Source organism: Camponotus floridanus, unplaced genomic scaffold (assembly GCF_003227725.1).
Source record: "Camponotus floridanus strain SB8 unplaced genomic scaffold, Cflo_v7.5 scaffold3, whole genome shotgun sequence".
NCBI classification, from domain to species: domain Eukaryota; kingdom Metazoa; phylum Arthropoda; class Insecta; order Hymenoptera; family Formicidae; genus Camponotus; species Camponotus floridanus.
Window position 1 is genome coordinate 2,197,995 of NW_020229436.1, and position 21,707 is coordinate 2,219,701.

General features: G+C 34.0%; 1 protein-coding gene across 1 annotated transcript in view; it reads right to left on the reverse strand.

Annotated features, from left to right (window-relative positions):
- LOC105252132 (cadherin-87A) overlaps window positions 1–21,707 on the reverse strand; it is a 185,298-nt gene that overhangs the window by 146,726 nt on the left and 16,865 nt on the right. Inside the window, exon 3 of the mRNA XM_025410179.1 lies at window positions 3,492–3,533. Within this exon, the coding sequence (XP_025265964.1) occupies window positions 3,492–3,533 (42 nt within the window). The remainder of the gene's footprint in view (window positions 1–3,491; window positions 3,534–21,707) is intronic.

The window sequence follows — 21,707 nt, forward strand, 5'->3', positions numbered from 1 at the left end:
GTCGTACTTTCAAGAGGAGTCATTGCTTCTTTAATTAAGATTATTAAGATAGTTTAACTCACGAGCGAAGGTAACTCTATTGCCGCTCTTGAGAGTTGCCGTAAAATCAATTGTATTGTCAGCTAAATAGAATCGCTGCTAGAATTGCAAAACGCGGAGCTATTCTAGCGAGATACATTGCTAAAATAAAATTAACTCGATATTTCAGGCACGCAATGTCAACGTAATTTAGTGAACGTAGCGAGAAAAAATGTCTACGCGATAACATTTGCATAAACATTCTGAGAATAGTACTATTCGAAAAAATCAATACTTATTGAAAGAATAATTTGAATAAATGATTAGTAAGGATATATAATATTGAGAAATGATGTGATATTATTAAGAACAATCTCTGAAAATTTTATAATATGTAGGGAAATGATATAAATTATTATTATATAATAATAAAATGTGTGTATTCAAGTAAAAAAAATTATTATCCCTCCTTCATTCTCTAAATATAAAAATAAATAATGTTAATATTGCGTGTGATAAATAAAATAATGATAATCCATAAAAGTATACATATTCGTTATATAACTAGATTAATTTTAACTAGAAAAAAGTTAGCAAATGTATCTTTGTTTGCTTGTTAATTTAAAATAATCAAGATAAACTCCAAATATTATCGAGGAAATGTTTTTTGAATTGTTAGCATGACCTGTGCATAATGAAGAATTTCGGTTGGGGTTCTTGCGGGAGGGCTGAGATTGCGGGGAAATTTACAAAACGAGCTCGCAGGAACGAAGTGCTTTCGCACGTGTTACATCTGTTAGTTCCGACTTGCGATGCCGACTTGCGTCGCGTGACGAGAATTTCGCCAAGAGCGAGGAAATGCGCTTTTAACTAACTGTCACCGCTCGATGTTATGAGCCACTCCAAGAGCCATACCCGCCTTCGTAGTCCGCGAACAAATGTCCACCTCATAGCCTATCCGCGAACTTACGATTAGTTTAGTCGTTGAATAACCACAGCGATCTGCGAGACATAATTATCATATTTCTCTATGTAATTTCCGAAAGTGGTTTACGATTATTTAACCATGTGTGCTATATATATTTACTGCGTACTCTCCAATAAATTTAATTCTGATTAAATCTTTATGGAATCATTAACATTAATTATTAATTAATTAACGATAAAAATTCATCAAGATAAAAGATTTAAAAATCGTAAGGTATAAAAGCTGCAATTTTTTATGCCAAATATTGTAATTGTTATCTTCATAATTGTATGATTAAAAAATTATAAATATTTAATTAAATGTATACAAATTATAAATATTTATTTGCTTGACTCTCAGTTTTTGCCTTCTACTTTTGAGGATCGAAGTTCGGGGCATACGAAAATTTATTTATTTAAAACAAAGATTTATCGCAAACGTTGGACGGCTATTAATTTCCGGTAATCGTGCAAAAGAGACAAGTGACGCGCAAACTCCCGGGCAAAAATGATTTACAGTTCGCGTCATTAGGCGCGGAAAACACGTTCCCAGCTGCCAGTTGCACCCTAGTGCCACACATTCATCCCCCGCATTCTCTGACCCTACTAAACAAATGCGCTCTCTCCCTTCGTGGGCAACCCTTTCTGAGAGCTTAATCAAGTTTGCTCTTAACTAAAAGTTACGAATGCGCACCTCGAACGTTTAGAATTGAGAATTGCTTTCACGCGGACCTGTTATAACTTCTCTCTCGCGAAAATGCTTTTTCATACATTTCATGTGTTTATCTAGGAAGTATATATCGATTTCTATAGCGAGATAATCTGAAAATGTGTATATGATCGCAATTTCTTCTCTTTCTCCATAAATCTATTGGAATCCACCAAAATTTAATTAAGTTCCGAATTTCTTTTTCTTGCCTTTTAAGAAAAATATTTAATGTTATTAGTTAATGTTACTACTTTCTGCAATTAATAATGTAAAATAATATAAATGATAATTTTAATTTTTTTATTTATGTAATTAATTTAAAAGAAATATATTTATGTAAATGGAAAACATTTATTTTTTACACACACGAGGTAATATATTTTACATTTTAAAAATGGAATAAAATAAGCCACATTAATTAAACACAATCTTTGCAATAAAAAGCATTGAAAATATCCTATTTATACAGTTCAGATAACTATATCCGTAAAGCTTTTAAAGATTACGGATGTTCTTTTTACGCAAATAAAATCTTTTTTGTTAAAGTTTTAATTCTCCCGGTAGAATTTTTTGGCTCAATTCCCTTCGTAAATTGAAACATTGCAAGTGTGTACCTGATTACAGTAAGGTTGGTTCTTTAAATCGATATAAACTACAAACTTGGCTGGTAACAAAAACAATTAAATCCTCGTCAGAAATCAATAGAAACAGAAAGAGAAAGAGAAGAAGAGGGTAAATAATAAATTTATTATATATATAGTTAAGTTTTTGAAATTGTTGTGTCAAGAAATACTTATAGAATATTAAAAAAACAATTTATAAAATATTTATAAGATACTGAAAAGTAACAGTGAATAATATAAAATATTTCTAACAAATCAAATATAAATTATTCGTGTAAATGGATAGACTTTTAAATCGCACGGTTGGATTTTAGTTGACTTGACTAGTCGGTTACAACGAGATCTTTCTAAATATAGCAGCCTTTAATCCGCAAATGTGTTGTAATTAAAGCGAGGCAGGGTTAAAGTCCTTGTAATAGGCTAGGCGCGCGGAGCTCACTCCAATTTCGGTTGCTAGGAAACTAATCTTCCGAACACTTGGTAGATTCCGTGCATTTCGATTTGCCAAGTAGAAATTACTTTGATCTAACGAATGTCAGTGAAACTCGGCGATAAAACCGAATTATGCCCAATATGCAGATTATCGATAGATTCTATCGACGCGGGATGAATTTTAAGACTCTGGACCGATCCGGAAAGATCACAGTAATACATTTACGATATTTTCGCGACAAAGATATGTAATTTTTTTTTCTTTTGCCGTACATTGAAACATAAGATCGATTATTGCCACGATTTAATCAAGAAAAAATAATAGAATTATCCATTAAATGTTTTCAATAAAAATGGAATCTAGAGAATTAATTAAATTTTACAGATTTATCAATTTGTTATAAATTTGAATGATAAATTGAGAGCATGTATGTTAGCGATAAAAACAAGTTTGATGAAAATTATTGTATGCTTGTATATTTTCGCAAATAAATTTTAAGCTCTCATAAAATAAATAAAGATAAATTCTCTGCAACTACGATGATTAAAATAGCATTAAATTCTACAGACCTGTATTTTTAGTATTTTTAAGATAAGGTAAAATGTATCAGGCACAAATGTATCAAATTTAATTCTTTGATTTTAGATATTAATGCCTGATCCCTGAAATGTATTCGAGATTCTCGTGGCAATTTAAATCGACATGTACAGCGTAAAAATTTTTAACAGTTTGTTTCACTCACCCCATCGGTTGTCTCAGGCATCCTCGACTTCCGCATTCCTCACTGAAAAAGAAAAAAATATTTCGTTATTAATATATTTCATAGTTTTGCATACATTATCATATCTTACAACAATACTTCAAAGATCAGTTTGGATCAGCTTGTGAATCTACATATCATCCCTCTCTGCTGTCGGATTTATCGAGATATGTATCTGAACGAATCATCGGGGAAAATAAGAGAGATCGAAGGAAAGTGCATCGCGGGACGGCCTCTTTCTATCGCAACTCGCACGTGCCAGGAAAAGGAAAAAAAAAAGAAGAGAAGGAAAAAACAAAACAAGAAACGCACCACACCATGGAATCGGAGTGCTCCGCGTTGAATTTCCCTCGAGAAAATCACCTTATCCCCCAACCTCGATTCTTGTTCCCGCAGACAGGAATGAAATATCTATTTGCATACGCGAGCCCCGGTCTCACGGCGGTCTCTGAACTCCCAGCAAGGTAAATAACGATCTGAAATTCTCGCGGTGGCACCTTCGATGGCGGTAGCGGTTGCGAATCGCCGAGAGAACCGCTTTCCTTCGATAAATGAGTTATTCACTATTTAGTATTCGTCGAACAGTAATCCAAAGTGAAAAGAGCAATGCGCATTTGGCACTTTGCAACTTTGACAAGAGCAACATTATTCCACGAATCTCCCATACGGAAATATACAATATATGCTGAAGACGTATTAAGAAGGTGGGCGGAGAAAAAAATGAAAAATTTAAAACAAACTTGAAAATGAAGACTTGACATTAAGAAAGCTGTGTGTCAGAGATTAAGATAAGATGATTTTTCTCTCTTTCCCTCTATTTCTCTGGTTTCTTATTAAATTGTTCAGGAACGGACTCGACTCTCTCTAAATTCCTCCCTCGATCCCCATCATCTGCGAGACAAACGCAGAATATAATGGGACTGGATTATAATTTTTTTTTCTTCAGCTCGACGTTACGTAATCCGATAAATGTATAATCTCGCAATGCCGTTGTATGCACGATGGCTGCGCCGCGCAAAGAGATCAAAGCGCGAGCGGATGCTTTACGACGCTTTTATGTCGAGGTTGCTAGCTCGAAGCTAAGGAAAGAAATTAAACGCAAACACGAATGGTACAACGAATCGGTAAAGTAATGTCGAAACGTATTGACTTACGTCTATATGAAGTGCTGCAAAGAGACGTATATCAGTTATACACAGAACTACGCTATCGAGGCAATTTCGAGCGAATCTCCTGCTGCAAGAATGTTATACGAGAGTCCATATGTTTCATCATATATTCAATCGCGAAAAACATTTAACTCTTATTTTATAAACTCGAACATCTTACATTTTCTTTCACGAAAGCTTTGTACTGTATATTTTTGACCTATTATATATAATAACATCATACATTACGTGTATTTTAAATGATTATGTTACGCATATAAAGTCAAATTTTTTTAAATAAAAATTCAATATGAAAATGCGTCACGTTATACATGGTGTTTCTTAATAAGTGCGAAAAATTTTAGGAGATGATTTTTTGTCGAAAATTAAGGAAGGTTTTCATATGAACATATACTGCTTCATCCCTCCTTGTGAAGTTACTCCTCCAAAGATAGGAATAAAAATTAGGTTTTTATTACAATTTTGTTCCAATTTTTCCAACATTTACTCTAATTTTATTTTTATTTTAAAATTTAACTTCTTGTAATTCGAAACTTACGCTACTTAACATCGTGCCATGCACGAAAACGTTTTTTTTTTTTTCTTGAAAATTACTGACTTTATGAAAAAAATAAAAGAAAAAAGTTTCTAAATAAATGAAACTTTTTAATGCATATTTTTAGATGATCATATTCCGGCCCACTAAAAAATTCTAATAAAAAATGGAATAGGAGTTTGTTAGTTTCATCTCATAACAATACGAGAGGCTGAAAAAAATATTAATAAATAACCTTTTTACTAGTAGAAAATATCCACCTAATTTCATTTCTTTAATTTATTCCAAATTTGAGAAAAAAATAAAAACCCTAATTTTTATCTCCATTTTTGGAGAAGTGTAACTCCACAGGAAGGGATGTAGAAGTGTATGTTTATATGAAAAACCCCCCTTAATTTTCGACAAAGAATCATTTCCTAAAATTTTTCGCACTTGTTAAGAAACATCTTGTGTATTTTCGAACCCCTTTTTTGCGATAATGTAATAGAGGAAACGATACGGAAAAAGTTACGTATAATGCAACATGATACAATTTATTTTGCATACGAATTAATACTAACGCGCATTATGCATAATGAATACAGGCGATATAAAGCCAGAATAGATTAGAGCATTATTGCGCGTCAATACGCTAGAGAAATCCTCTCTATACGCTAGTATCTGGAATCTATTGTGGTGCGTTCTGCTTCGACTGCAATTCGGCAACTTCATTAATTAAACAATGGCGCGTTCAGCGTGACGTCTTAACGAGGAACAGCGACGAACAGGACTGTCACTAGTTCCTCGATCGACGTGAATAGCAATCTCTTAGCTTGGAAATAGTAGTGATCCATAAGTTCCATATGTAATGCGTTTAATGGAAGCCGACCTTTATAATTAAATCAGCAACATTATAAGATAATATTTAAACCTCAATTTTAAAATGGCATATCTATTTTCCTTCTCATATGTCAGTCTCATGAATTATGTCAGCATGTACAAGTGACATGCTTTTAATGAAATGTATTGATTTCTAATATCAATTTAAACTCTATTAAAAAATCAGCATTAATTTTGAAAATTATCTCATAAAGATTTAATGAGATTCATAAATTTGACGTTTAAATTTGATTGCGTATTAGTAGAAAGTATTAAAAAAATGCAATGCATTTTAAACCGATACGTTTTGTCAAACAAAAATGATTTTGTGTAGCAACATTAATCTCTTGCCAGTTCGTCACACTGTTAGTACCGTGAAAGATAATATCGCAAGAGGAATATATTGCGGAAATACATTGAAGTGGAGTGTAGCACAAGTAAAGTACCGCGCGTATCTGCATATATATGTGCGCTCGTGCTAGTTAAAGGGTTGACTAACGTGATCCAGCGCGTTAGTTATGATAAATGGCCAGACAGTCCTGGCGAAACTTTGGCTTATAAATCTATCTTACTGTCAACCTTGCACGGCCTACGACCGCTGACCGTTTCCGAGGTAATGAATCGTATAACCTAACGTATTTGCCAAAATTTCTCCAATTCGAGATTGCAGGGTGAGTATCCCATTAAATGTAAAGCCGCGGTCTAAACTTTTGTGTACTTAATACAAGCGAATGAATTTAGCACGTCAAATATAACTGATGTAAATTGATTACTCATCGTTGTCATATTATCATCATCTTCGTCAGAGATACTTGAAAATTTTTAATTCTAGCTGAAGAGAACTACCAAATTAGAATTTGTAACTAGTCAAAATTATTTATCAAGATATATATGGATATATTGATTCGAAACATAATTAAGAGAAAGTAAAAGAAATTCATATTTATTGCCGAAAGTTTACTTATAGATATTCTTTTCCGATATTTTTGCAGTCACAAACGAAATGTCGGAAGAACGAAGGTAAAAGACGAATATGAGGTCCCCCTCGTAAAGACGGAAAAACTCACGCAGCTGGTCTCTGAGCATACTTTCGATTAGTCTTTCCCGCAGGAAATTTTTTCCTTGACGTCGCAAATGGAGCTGTCAGTCGCGACGACGAAGCAACGACGGACAGTTTTATAGTGAAAGTTTCTTCGACAGAAAAGGCAAAAGGGGAAGAAGGGAACGTAATATGACGGTTCAAGATCTCGAATGAAACAGTTTCGAGAGCAGCCCTTTACGCACGTGCTAACGCACGTTTCTGACATATGTAAGGCTCCAAAATAACTTGTAACTCTTTATTACATTGGAAACACTGACTCTTACAAAGAAGGAAAGAAAGAGTTTTGAAAAATTGAAAACAGAGGAAGAAACATTGAGTCCTCCTCGCCTGCGTTTGAATATTTTATGAAAGGAGAGAAATACGAATAATATATTTACATTCTTCTTTTTAAAATATTAAACTTTAATAAGCCATTCTTTTGCATCAATATTTTATTCAACAAAGGAATGAATTTTTAAATCTCAGAAAAATCTGAATCTGAGTTTTGAATTATTATATAATTCAACGTTACTACTAACAACTCAATATCTTTATTGAAAAAAAATTGTCAAATTCTGCTTTGTTCCAGGAGTGAATTTTTAAATTTCAGGAAAAGCTGAGTTGCTAATTATTTATTAATTCCAACGTTACTAGCAACTGAATATCTCTACTGAAAAAAAAATTCTATTCAAAGAATAAAGAGGAAGAAAAAGAAAGAAAGAAGAAAGAAACGCAAAGAATAGCTAATACTGTAGAATATTCTGTAACGAAAATGTAGAACTTTTAGAGGATCAATAGTCGCAGTCACTTTGTTGGCAAGCCACGAGAGTGTCTGATTTAAGAGTTGAGCGTCGGTAATCTGCTACGACAGTCGCTAACTCACATTTCATGGCAGTGAGAGGGTAACCGGGTTTTGGGAGGAAAACATTGGCGAAAGAACAGTAATCTCGCGAAGCAAAAGTTGTGCTCGCATCCCGTTTCGATTAGAGATCTCTGCATCTCGCGGTTTCGGAAGAAACGTTCAACTCGCAGAGCGGTATCAGAGCGATAAAAAAAAAAAGAAACGTAGAATATAAAACTTTTCGACGCGGAAGAGTCGGAAAGAATAAGCATTGTAATAAGCGCCGGCGCCGCGACGTCTGGGGCGAATCCGAAGGAAGATTTCACTACAAATATTTTCGTAAACGTCCAAAAGAGCGGATCGTAAACGCGGAAGAACCTAATTAAAGAGCGCATCTCTAATAAGCAAATACTGTAAAGAGCAGTTGTCCGAGCTCCCTTTACTGCGATAATGCTTTAGGGAACAATTTCTTTTACGATTAGAGACTCACACATAAATGAAATTAACTATCTTTTATATTAGAGAAGGAACAATAAACCATACTTCTCTTTCTAAACTCTATATATTCTCTTTCCTTAATTGGATTAATTATTTGAGAGACAAGGTAAATCATTTTATTGTCCTCAATTACAATTGTTGCCTCTGAAAATTATAAAGTAATTAAGTATTTTTATAGTTCTTCGAAAGTTCTTTTTAATACTAGAATGTTTATCATCTTTTTCAAAATTTGAAAATTTTCTTGATTTATATTATTTCAAACATAATAACTATAATAGAATCTTTAAAAAAATTTCTTAATATAATAAAATTATAAAAAAATCTCTTAATATAATAAAGTCCCTTAAAATCTCTTTAGATGTAAAAAATATTAAAAAATAATTTATATATTATATATTATACATCTTTTCTAAACACTATTTAATACTTAAATTTTCCTTTGAAAACAAATTACAAAATGTTACGCAAAATGATTCATTAATGTTGAATAAAAATTATTTTCCGCGAAATACGTTATAGGGGATCTACTTTTAGCTATTTTTTACAGCGTGCTTTACAAGCGAGGATTAAGCGTACGGCAACGAAAATTAATTTTCTTCTTGCATTTACCTTATATATTATTTACTCCCAGTTACGTGTTAACAAGAAGTGACATTATACTAAGCGGGTATCGCATTTAGGAGAATTTAATTGCACTGCGCATTTTATACTCTAAAAAGAATTTATTGAGCGCGTAAAATCGTATTTTCTCAAGGTTTAATTAATTGCATTAAAGCAATAAAGAATCATATACATAATTTTTGACGTGTATATAATTTTTTTAATACGTGTATTAAATTGCCAAATTATTATTTAATATATTAAATAATAATTTGGCATATATATTAAAAATACACAGAAATAGACATTTGAAAATTATTTGAAAGAGCTTTCAAATAATTACCGATTCTCCAAGCGTGCGAATGTTAGAAGAAATTCCTTCGTCGTACATGCTAGGAATGTCGACCGACCGGGGACTTTCTACAAAATGAACGGGGGACCCGTCAACGCGCCCGCGTCGTGACGTTGTTCGTTGAAAGTTCCGACTTAATTAACATCGAAATTCGTTACAATTCCCATGCAGATCGGACGTCGCTGCGGCTTGCGTAACTGCACCTGCTTAAGCACGCGCGACGTAATCCTCGGCGCCGAGAGTTAATTAGTTCATAATTCTCCACAACGCTGGTTATTTGCGCGGGTAGACAATCAACAGCGTCGTATAATTTACAGCCGATAACAATGTGTGTTATTAAACAATAGATTATTGTACAATCGCATTCATATTTTCATGCTTTTTTCTCGTTATATCCGTAATAATGCAAAATTGGATATTCGAAATATGTATTAAGTAAAACAATTAAAAATAAAATAATCACATTTGATCTTTCGCATGTTTCTTAATTTTCGACACTTACTTCTTTTATTTGGAAAAGGATTGTACGATGTGTGATGTATAAGAAGAGTATAATTTAATTAAAAGTCGCACGGTAATCGATTACAAATGTCTCGCTTTGCTTCGACATATCAGCGAACCATTTATCCTGGCACTTGTCAAAGATTTGTGCGATTCTCTACTAAACGAGGATTCTTTCAAACCGTGCGGATAACATCAAAAATTTACGCAATTTGCGAGCGAAAAGCGTAGAAAGGTTCCGGAGATGTCTGTTTAACCTCCATCTCTTTTGTGCTCCAGTTTTCCCTCATTTTCTGCTCGATCGTATCTAATTTTCCCTTCTTGGTCTATCCTATTAGCTAAAGCTGATCATTAATGGAGGAAGTCGATTGGCTTAAAAAAAGTAATCAAAGCGAAAGCAAGCGGCTTTGTAAATACTCGACTAACGATTTAAATCGCAGCGATTACTGAAAAATATACTAAACGAATCGAACGCGATTACTAACAAAAATGAACAAAATGAGAAATTGCAAACGATTCAAAATCTCGTTAAAATTTTACTTATTTTTATCTTTATGCTTAGCTACACGTACGTACGTACTTTAATACCACAATTCATACGTTGCTCTTTCGAAACCAGTTTTTTCCTCTGATCGAAAAAGTATAAATGCACTCAAACATTTGCGCGATATATTTTCCGCTACGCGAATCGAATAAAGCAGCGAAATTCCAAACTCAATCGTCGCAAATGCATGGAAATATTTAAATAATCACGAGGTGTTGCAGTCTCGCGTTTCGATAAAGCGTTCCAACCAACTTGAATAATGCACTAAATTCTCTCCATCGTTGGTCGGCGATTCGAAATTTTAATCTCGCTCGACGGTGCGACTGGCGAGTAAGATTAACTCTGTTTTTCACTTTCACCGAATTAAAATCCATTTTCATAAGCGTTCGCGCGCGGCCGAGCGGTGCGACGCTTTAACTCAGCGCAAAACAACGGGACCGTAACTTTTGATTAAGACGAGCGAGAAATTAAAGTCCTTCCGTTAGTAAGAGGAAAAAAAAAAGAAAAAGCGGACGCGAAAGAAAGGAGAGAAAAGGGAAAAAGCGAGAAAATTTATGCGCATTTATGTGAGAACAGCACCGTTTCCGGTGGTTGCGCGCGCAAAAAAAGGGCGACGGAAAAAGAGGAAGATCGTGTGTAAAGAGAAGTGCAATTCTAATCGTCTTTTCTTTCTCGCGATGGTCGCCGCTTTTTGAAGAACAAAGGAAAAACGGAGCTTTCCTCTCATCTCAATCTGGCGAAAAGAAACTCGACGATCAATCGATGAATATTTTACAAACGCGTATTTCGTACGCGATGTAACGAAGAAATTAAAAGAGATTAACTGCCGGACAAAATTATGTATGTGTGTACCCTACATTTAATAATGCTTACTAAAATTAAAAATAAAACGTTCTCAGTTTGTGTCCTCAATTATCTATTTTTTCAAATATTGATGAGAAATTAATGTTACTATGTTATTATTGATTACATCAGATTGACCACACACTTATCTATGTCAGTTTTTAGTATAATAATAATTTTTTTTTCCAATCTGCATTTTTATAAAAATATTTCACTAAGCTAATCAACGATAGCGTGAGATTTGAAAGATGCGATGCCTATGTTTTTCAAAATAATATATATATATATATATATATATATATATATATTTTAATTTTGCAAATTAGAATCAAAGCAATGCCTCGATTTTGTACATCATAATATTCTCAGCATTTATCTTTGGAATTAATACGATCTTTGATGCTGCAATATAATGCGGTTAAGGCGTCATCACATAATTTTCCTTGTCGGTAATTGCTACTTAATGCTTAATTGTCATTTAACTCCAAGACTTAAAAGATTCTTAATACTCACGTCAATTATCTCGGATTATAATTTTAAATACTGAGAAGATTTCAAGAATATATAATAGAAACTTTATCTTGCTAAAATTAAAAGTTGGAAATATAATAGTGAAAAAACACCAATTAATAATGTAAATAAAATAATAACAAAATATAACTGTGTATAATTGAATCTTTCTTGAAATCTTCTGAATTAAATTATCTCGATGCGAAATACTATTAATCATATTATTCTATCGAGAAATTTTGCAGAAAATATCCTTTTTTATTTAATATAATAATTAACAAACTAAAATAAAATATACCGTCGTCCAAGACAATTGTCAGTTCTTGCAAAACCTAGATGGAATGCTCTTGCATAACTTTTTATATAATATTCGATATTTTCATGCGAAATAAATTGCATCAATCAAAAAATATATACAAATAGATTGTACTTCGCTTCTCGTGTCTTTGACGGGCAAATCGCGCGAGAATCGCGTTGCGGCCCGATTTAATTTCGGAATGCGAGACGATTCACATCGTGCAATCGCACAGTCGTACATGGAGCAGCGCTCTTCGTCCGAATAACGGACGGTATCGCGGATGTATCTTACAAGATGAAGACGACTTAACGGATTTCACCCCGCTTTTACGTACGTAACGGAAGCCATTACATCCGCCGGATTAACGTAACACGCGACTATACGTTCCATCGCGGTGTGCGCCGGTTCCTCAGAATATCCTTCGGCGAATTTGTCTTTTAGGGTAAGTGCCCCGGTCTTAAGTTCGAGATTCCGTGGGGTTACCTATGTACTCGCGTCGAGGGGAGAGGGTTGCGGGCACGAGTCCTACCACGAACAAATCCGCCAGGTTCAAATTTCATTAAGCCGTAATCCTCCAGGATCTCTCGCTCTTCGACTGTACACGGTAATTTAGCAGATTAAGCGATGCGCCGTACGTCCACGAGATAACGCGTACGAAAAACCGCGCCGCCTCTCCCCCTTTCCACGATGTTAACTCCTTTCTCGTCGGAAAATAGAAGGAAGAACTTCGAAGATGTTACGCTTCACTCGAGGATTTCTCATGACGTTGTTTCAAGTTTAATCGCGGTCTATCCATCAAAGAAAAAAAAAACAACAATATTATTATAGAAAAGTGTTATCATGGCGGAGCATTTTTTTTTACGCATTTGCTGTGAAAGAATCAATTATACACTGTTTCTTAATCAGAACGATAAATTTTAGGAGATGATTCTTTTTTTTCGAAAATTAAAGTGGATTTTTTAATATAAACATTAAAAAGTTCTAATAAAAAATTGCTAGTTTCTAGTTTTGCTAGTTTCATCCGGGAGGCTGCAAAAAATTATTAATAAATAACTTTTCTACTAGTAGAAAATATCCACCTAATTTCATTTCTTTAACTTGTTCCAAATTTGAAAAAAAAAATAAAAATCTAATTTTTACCTTCATTTTTAAAAGAGTGTAACTCCACAGAAAGGGATGTAGAAATATATATTTATATGAAAAATCCCTCTTAATTTTCGACAAAGAATCATCTCCTAAAATTTTTCGCACTTATTAAGAAACACCCTGTATAAACCTCAAGTTTAATATTATTTAACTCAAATTTTAGATAGAAAATGATTTTAAAATATTCTCTATCCCAATTTTAATTTGCAATTATTTCAATTAATTAAGACTCTTTTTCAACATGTCTAGGCAAAATTCACACCAATATAGATAATTTTTAAATTATAAGTAATGACAAATTAATATTGGAATTTGTAGGTGTGTCTAATATGCAATTAGACAAGAAAATTTTACCGTTCATTCTTATTCAAATAGACTCGACTCTTTTGTTGAAATTTCATCTCGAACTATATTGTTTGTTAGAATGAAAATGGAACCGTGCATTAATTGCGATCAGCATTTTAGACATTTATTCCGAGAATGGGATCCAGATAATCTACTTTCGTTCATACAATTAGTTTGTCCAACGTAAAATAAACATTCTCTTTTATCATTAATTATCCGCTTGCCAATCTCATTGACCACTGCGATCAAACAATCGATTCAACGTAATCAAACAAGGCAACGAAGTTATTCATATTGGAATCATTCTAAATATTTGTATTATTCCCTATGAAAGCGATAAAATATATATTTTCCAATCATTTATATTAGATGTAAAAGCAAATGAATTACGCGATCTGTATTTTACAAAATTGGATATTTTTCATACACACTAATGAATAAAATTGTCTACAATAATTGGAAACCATGGATATTTATATTATATTTTTTTATATTTTTCGTCCAACGTATCACTCTCCTTAAATCTTTAAAGATTCGCGATTATATATTGTGTTCTTCATCTCTTTATCTTATATAAAGCTGTTTTGTCTGTAAAAAAATCTTTTTATAAATGTTTTAGAAGATATGAAACATCTATTTTATTTATTCTTTTCAATTTTGCTTAAAGAAATTTACGTAGACACATGTATATATAAAAGTTAGATATATAATATAAAAGCTATAAACCTTGCTAAATGTGTTACAGCTTTGTTTCGTCGGATACACGTCGGAATGGTCGAATTGCTTCGACGGTTTAATAACCGTCGAATAAAATTAATTAAAAAAAATACGTAGAAAATCTTATTTCATCGATAAACAAATAAATACAATCTTTTTTTATTTATTTATATATTTATTTATCTACGTAAATCAAACTTCACTGTTTTAATGTATAGCTATTCAATTGCCGCGAACGAGAAATAAATAAGTTTATATTTGACTTAAAAATATGTAGTAATTTACAGTTTTTAATCTATGTTACCAGAGCGCGATATAAAACAGTTAATATTTATATCGACGATTTGATATTGATATTGATATTTCAGACGCACATCGGTTCTCTTTTGTACATCCTAAATGCAATTAAATTATACTTTGTCACTCTTTTCAAATAAGATTTACATCATATCGCACAGCAACATAGAATTGAATTCATATATCAACCTCTAATTTAATGTAATAGACCGGTAGCTTTTGATAAGCCACTTAAAGTTGTACGACCATGTCTCTCATCAAGCATAGTCGACTCCGATCGAAATACGGATCACGTATGTCCACTGACGGCAAATCTGGTGTCTTGTATCGAGGTGCATTTGTCGCTGTTATACACGGTGCCTAAATACAGAGCGTACTTGCTTGATTACTCCTTTGATCCTCTCCGCTGCGTTCCTCTCATTAAGCTACGCCACGTTAAGATTCCGCTATATCCCGGCGAGTGAATTCGTCGCGAAATGCATTTCCGTATCGAGCAAAGCCTGTGGCTTAAATTTCATTATGGCGATTATGGGGGACGGACCCATAATGCACCGTGAATAAAGCCGACGTCGCATCGTACATAGAGTAGCGATATCTTCCATGCATATGAAACACTCGTGGATATAGCCTCCTTCTATTGATAATTGATTTCCTACACATCTCTCGAATAGAGATATATTTTTAAAAAATTTCTCGATAATTCCGATAATGACAATATGTTTTTTCAAGTTTTCTTCTCAGTTAAACTTTGGATTTTTAGGATTTTTATTCCGAATTTAATTATCGTAAAAGAGAAGAGATAAATGATTTAATATTGAATATTCAAAAGTTGTAACAGATGTCGATGAAATCTCTCGAAATCTTCTCCAAGGAAAAATCTATCCAAATTAATTAGAGCAACCGTGCAACTTCGCCGTGAATATTTTATACAATATTTAATTAATTAGCTAAGTATATGTTACTTCATTATAGAACTTGGTAAACTTTGTTAAACTGTAATTATATCACAGTGCTACGTAACTATCTGCATCGAGTGAATCAAACCTGAGGCAATTCTCGTAATGTCTGTCGGGCATGCCTGTCCTTCGTTATTTAGTTCCGAGGGAATTTAGTGGACCAAGTGATATTACCAACTCCGGGATTATTTAGAAGCCCGCGACCGCAAGATCCCACAAATTCTGGCGCGCAAGGTGCGAGTGCAATACACTGCACGCTTGCACGCTACTGTACTATGGATGGCATATTTACGAACATATGTTTCACAGAGGAATCGACATATTCGCCGGATATGACATCCCTCAATACCTCGAGCTATTTCCCAGTGTATATCCGTCGTGCGACTGATTAATATTTCTTTCTCTATCTCTTTCCCCTCTCTTTCTTTCCCTCTCCAATATAGCGCAAATCAATATTTATATTAATATTAATTCTACGAAATAATCTTGGCTGAAAATCTAACAGTGCATTCCCGATTTTGCACGAGCGATATGAATAAAAAAATGCATGTCGAGAAATTCAAAGAGAATTTTTCAATACACAAAGTGCCGAACACGGCAATATATTTCTGCAGCCCTGCCATTCATCTGTAAATGACATTGCAGTTATTGCCTCGTACAACATCTCTCATTATTGTTTAATTTAATTTTTCAGAGAAAAGAATAAACATACCGAAATTATTTTAATTAAAAATTAATGCCGGATTCTTCCCACGTAATATATCATCCTTGCATTATAAGTATTATGAAATGCGATGCAACATGTAATTTAAATTGAACGTTTAAATCAGGACTCTGGAAATGGAAGCAAATTCTCTTTCACATTCGTTGGAAAATATTGTTGTTAAACGTTTAAGCAAATATCTTATTTCTGAACAGTACTTTTGAAGAGCAAACACACACACACACACACACACATTTACGTGATCCTTTAGAGAAATTCTATTTCAAAGAAAATATTAATAATTATTCCACAAGAAATATCAGAAGTGTTTAAGATTTGTTGTTCAATTCATCAAAGAAAATCGGCCAAGCATTGCTCAAGTTTTGCGCAAACCTTCCGAAACTCTCTCGTACTAAGACGCGATTCGTTCACCGGGAGAACATTCGAACAAAAACGTGCGCGATGTTATTCCATCTCTACAATTTTGCAGAGTGTTTCATGCAAAGCGAAATACGTGCCATCGCAGCACCTGGACAAACTACAGGTAAAGAGGACGAGAAGATGGAGATCGTTGGTTGCGTTTCCTCAGGACAGTGTCTCGTGAACTAGAAATCTATGTCTATTCATCCGTGAGACGATATCGCAGACATATCACTCGCGATTTCTTTCTCTCCCCACGCCAAGCTCTTCCTCATGCAACTCGGGGAAAATCAACGGCGACAGGAATGAATAGAGTGCATGGCAGAACACGGGATATCGTTGCAGTTTCGATAAAGCGCGCCGCCGACCGGAAAATATTTCATAACAGCACGATCGCTCTCTCCTTCACAATGCAATTCAGAAACAGTAAGGTAAAAAAGATCCGATTCTCAAATTGTATCGTTCGTATCGTAAAAATCGGTTCCGAATCGCCTGAAGAATCTCGCTAAAATTACGATCGCGAACTCTGACACATCCGTCATCCGTCATCTCCGAATGTAACACGTGCAACAAGTGTTAGTGACACGAGTGCTAAGAGATTAAATGTCTGCGGAGTACTTGCGGAGCACGAATCTTTCTTCCCTTCGATCATCTGGTGATCGAAGGATGGCAGATTCGCATCATAAAGTTGTTCGAGACGCAATTCTCGAGGGCACTCGAAGATACTCCGAAATATAGTGGATTGTACGTACACATGTGTACATGTGTACGTGTCACAGGTACGCGTGCTCTGGAAGCAGACACAGAGAAATAGGCGCACTGTCGATCTTCCCCGGGGTTCGCGCGTTCACCCAGTTCCTCCCTCCTGGAGACTTTTGTTGCGACTCGAAGTGGCGGATCGGAAACATATCAAAGTCGATGTTTTATTCGTCCCCTTTCATTTATACGGAACACATACACAACACCGCACGCGCCGTATCGTCGAGTAATGCATAACCCATCGAAAGTTCAACGAACCGTGCCATGTACCAACGATCGCGTCGATAAACAATTTCGGCAACTTCGTGCAAAACTAGCTCTCGTACGGTTATCGCTATGCGCGTTATCGAGTGTGTACCTTTTTTATTAATGCAAACGAAGCGTGCGATAGTTCGTTAGAGGTTTTCCAAAACAACACGACTGTCCTTCGAGAGATGAACGCTGGTCGATCTATTCTCACTTGACGATGCACTCGGCGTTAAATGCAAATATTTTTCACTATAGTCACGTAGAGTTCTCTACACATTGTAGGTTTCTCTATACATTGAATGTAAATAGAAATATTCCAGATAAAATTGCAGATGCAACGCTAAATGCGATAAATGTAGTGTATAACTTAGAATCTCTTTCAATATACGTTAAACTTCTCAGAAATTTCGTGCACTCTCTCTGTACATGTCGGTGTTTGCATCTTCGTGCCAGTAATTAACTTTAATTGAGCATGATTATCAAGGCCAATTTCATAATAGAATTTGCTTCAGAAAACTTTAGCAATACACAATTTTATGATAATATTATATTCAGAATAAAAATATATTACATGTAATACGTTTTTCATTTTCAATTTTAAATTAATGTTTACTAAATATCATTTTATATGAAATGCGAGGGCAAATATTTCATTTTACTTTGAAAGTCAGTTTTTACTTGTAATTGTGAGGTCTGTTATGTCTGCGTGTTGCGCGCATTATATGTAATACATTAATATATTTGTTTCACATATGCAATACAATGTTCATTGTTGAAAGTGCGGTTAGCTAAAAAAAACTAAATAACATGTTACACACACACATATGTCGTTTTATCAGAATATTGCCTTTTTTTCAACTCTTTAACTGTGCTCTTTTGCAAAAAAAAAATCGAGAATATTTGCTCGTAAACATAAAACAATAAGCTTGACGTCGATCGAATGAGCTTTTTTATCAAGTATCATTAAAGCAAATGCACCGCACGTGATCAAGTTAAAATTTTATGAAAGCTTCCGCGAGCTTTACTGGCGCGAGCGAGTAAAAGGATTATTAATGTGAGTATAGAGAACTAGAGCTTTTCCTGCCTTCAAAAGTTCCTCAACGCGCCTCGTTCAACTTCCAGTAACATTGTACATTCTCGCAATTCCTTGCAGTTTCAAATGGCACCGACATCACTGGTTCCCCTCTTTCCTACATTTTTCCGATATATGTAGATGAATCATGTGTATAACAACGAATGTGTTTGGATTTTACGTCATTTTTTTCCAAGCGACAAAATTTCAAATCGCGAGGAAGATGATGTGATGGATGAAATCTTGCGGTAGATTTTTAATGAGAACGAGAAGAGATTGTAAAAACGCGAAAGACTAAAATTCCAGAACGTGACAAATCAGAGTCACGTCATTCTTTTGCAGTTTTTCATTTATTCGTATGTTCAGCAATGGCAAACTCATCGATACACGTGAACATGTGACAATCCTATGTCTGCTTCATGCAGGGTAATCCCGTTTATCTGTTCGTTTAATAGAAAAAATCTTTTCGAATTTTCATATTTGTAAGACACAATGTACAATTGCTGACGCGTTAAAGAGCTCTTAGGATTTTTGAATAATAAAATAATGTTTCACGATTACATTAATATCTTGTCAAAATATTGTATACATTATTAATATAAGGATTAATAAAAGGATATTAATTATCCACGCGATAAAAAGCGTTCATATAAAAAGGATAAAAACAATTTTATGAAAAATATTGAATAAAAACAATTTATATAGGATATTTTTCATAAAATTTTAATATTTTCGTACTTGTAATTTTTTCTCTCTTTTATATCTACAAAAAAGCTTACGAAAATATTACTAAATAACATAAAGGTGATTAACATTTATATTCCGATTTAATATAGGTTTTAAAAAATGAAAAAAAAGACTCATTTAGTATTGAAAAACATAAAGCAGATTCAATGTGCAATGTATACTTAACGTAAATATTAATAATTAATAATTTTAAATAAAGAAATATTAATAATTTTATAATTTCCAGAGATGATTAATGTAATAAAAAAATCAAGTTAAAGGCAAAGGTAAAATTATTTTTAAAAAATTTTATATATTTTTCGTGTCAATAAGAAGTTAAAACGAGACTTTAAGCATAATGCACGAGTTATAAAGTATTCAATACATTAATTTTACAATACATTACATTACGTGTCGTACAATAAATCATTGTGTTAGACAAGTCTTGATAGTCTTGAAGATTCCAATTCTCAGTAATTGTTCATACCTATGACATGACGTCGTGCATATATCTGACGTCCTATGAAATCTCTTTCTTTATTCGATAAAATCTTGCGATACATCATAACTGTGTAATATCGCAGAAAATACATCGTCGTACGACAACTTTCTACAATTCGTTTCGTCTCTCGTGCAAACCTTACTCTGGCACACTCACGATTCGATAGAGATATACCTCTTGTAAAGTGCCTTAGGTCTCGCAATTTTGCAAGTTGGACGAAAAAATTGTGCCGCATTTATCGTTGCATTCACTTAGGAAGTATCATGATAAAGTTGCTTGTCGTAGAAATGTATAATGAATGAAATAATATCACAGACAAAAATGTATCGCCAGAAGAGTGTAACGCACAATCTAATTGTAAGCACATTGTATATTCTTCAGCTAGCTTAACAGGTGCTTATCAAAAACTAACAATTTTATAATAATTGATACACACGATGAATTTATTTCCAAGAGAGAGAGAGAGAGAAAGAGACAGAGTGCATATAAAAGTGCAATAAAAAAAATCATCTATCCAGTTGGATAAAAGAAAAGCGCGCGTGAGAGACACCAGGTAAGTTTTATCTCAAGAAATTCCTTATAATGCTGTTTCAAATCACATAATATGAAGAAAGATAAATCATTATTGACGTAATCGTGATCGTTAGCGGGCGGAATGCAATGTCACACGCCAGGATTTAAAATATTAATTGGATTCTCGAGAGATATCGCGGCTTATCAGAATACATTGAAAAGAGCATTGCGTGTCTCATCGTATTTCTTTATCGCATCACATCGCAAATGCTGGTCCTCTATCGGGAGAACCAGCAGCAGGTAAAACGAGCAGCGGGTTATCGGTGTCGAAAACGGCTGACGCGACGAGCATTTTCGCGTCTCCGCGCGATAATTTCGCTGTTTGTGCGCTGTTTTCAGCGAGCGCATGTAAGTGTAAGTGTAACGAGTGCGCGAGAGAGTGCGCATCAAGAGATAACGCGAGTACCATAAGGTCGGAAACGTTATTCCCTCGGCTATATCGCCTTTCATTATGCAACTCGACGTAGAAATTCCCATGACAATGAATAACCGTCTTCGACGAAAAGAATGAGACCGAAAATTCATACGAACGCGCGATTTTTCTCCCGAGATCGCATTGCGATCGAGATGAATCGAGCAAGAGATTATTTGACAAGTATAAAAATGTTAGAAATCTACGATCTCCTATATATGTACAGGGTGTTTCTTAATAAGTGCGAAAAATTTTAAGCGATGATTCTTTGTCGAAAATTAAGGGGAATTTTTCATATAAACATATACGTTCCTCCCTGTGGAGTTACACTCCTCCAAAAACGGAGGTAAAAATTAGGTTTTCATTTTTTTCTCAAATTTGGAACAAGTTAAAAAAATGAAATTAGGAGAATATTTTCTTCTAGTAAGAAGGTTATTTATTAACATTTTTTTCAACCTCCCGTATTGTTAAGGGAATGAAATTAGCAATCCCTATTCAATTTTTTATTAGAGCTCTTTAATGTTTATATGAAAAATCCCCCTTAATTTTCGACAAGGAATCATCTCCTAAAATTTTTCGCATTTATTAAGAAACACCCTGTATATATACATATATCTTTGCATCGCGTCAAATGTGATTCATATAAAGTAAATAAAACTATAAATTAAACGACATGGAGTAAAGCTAAATA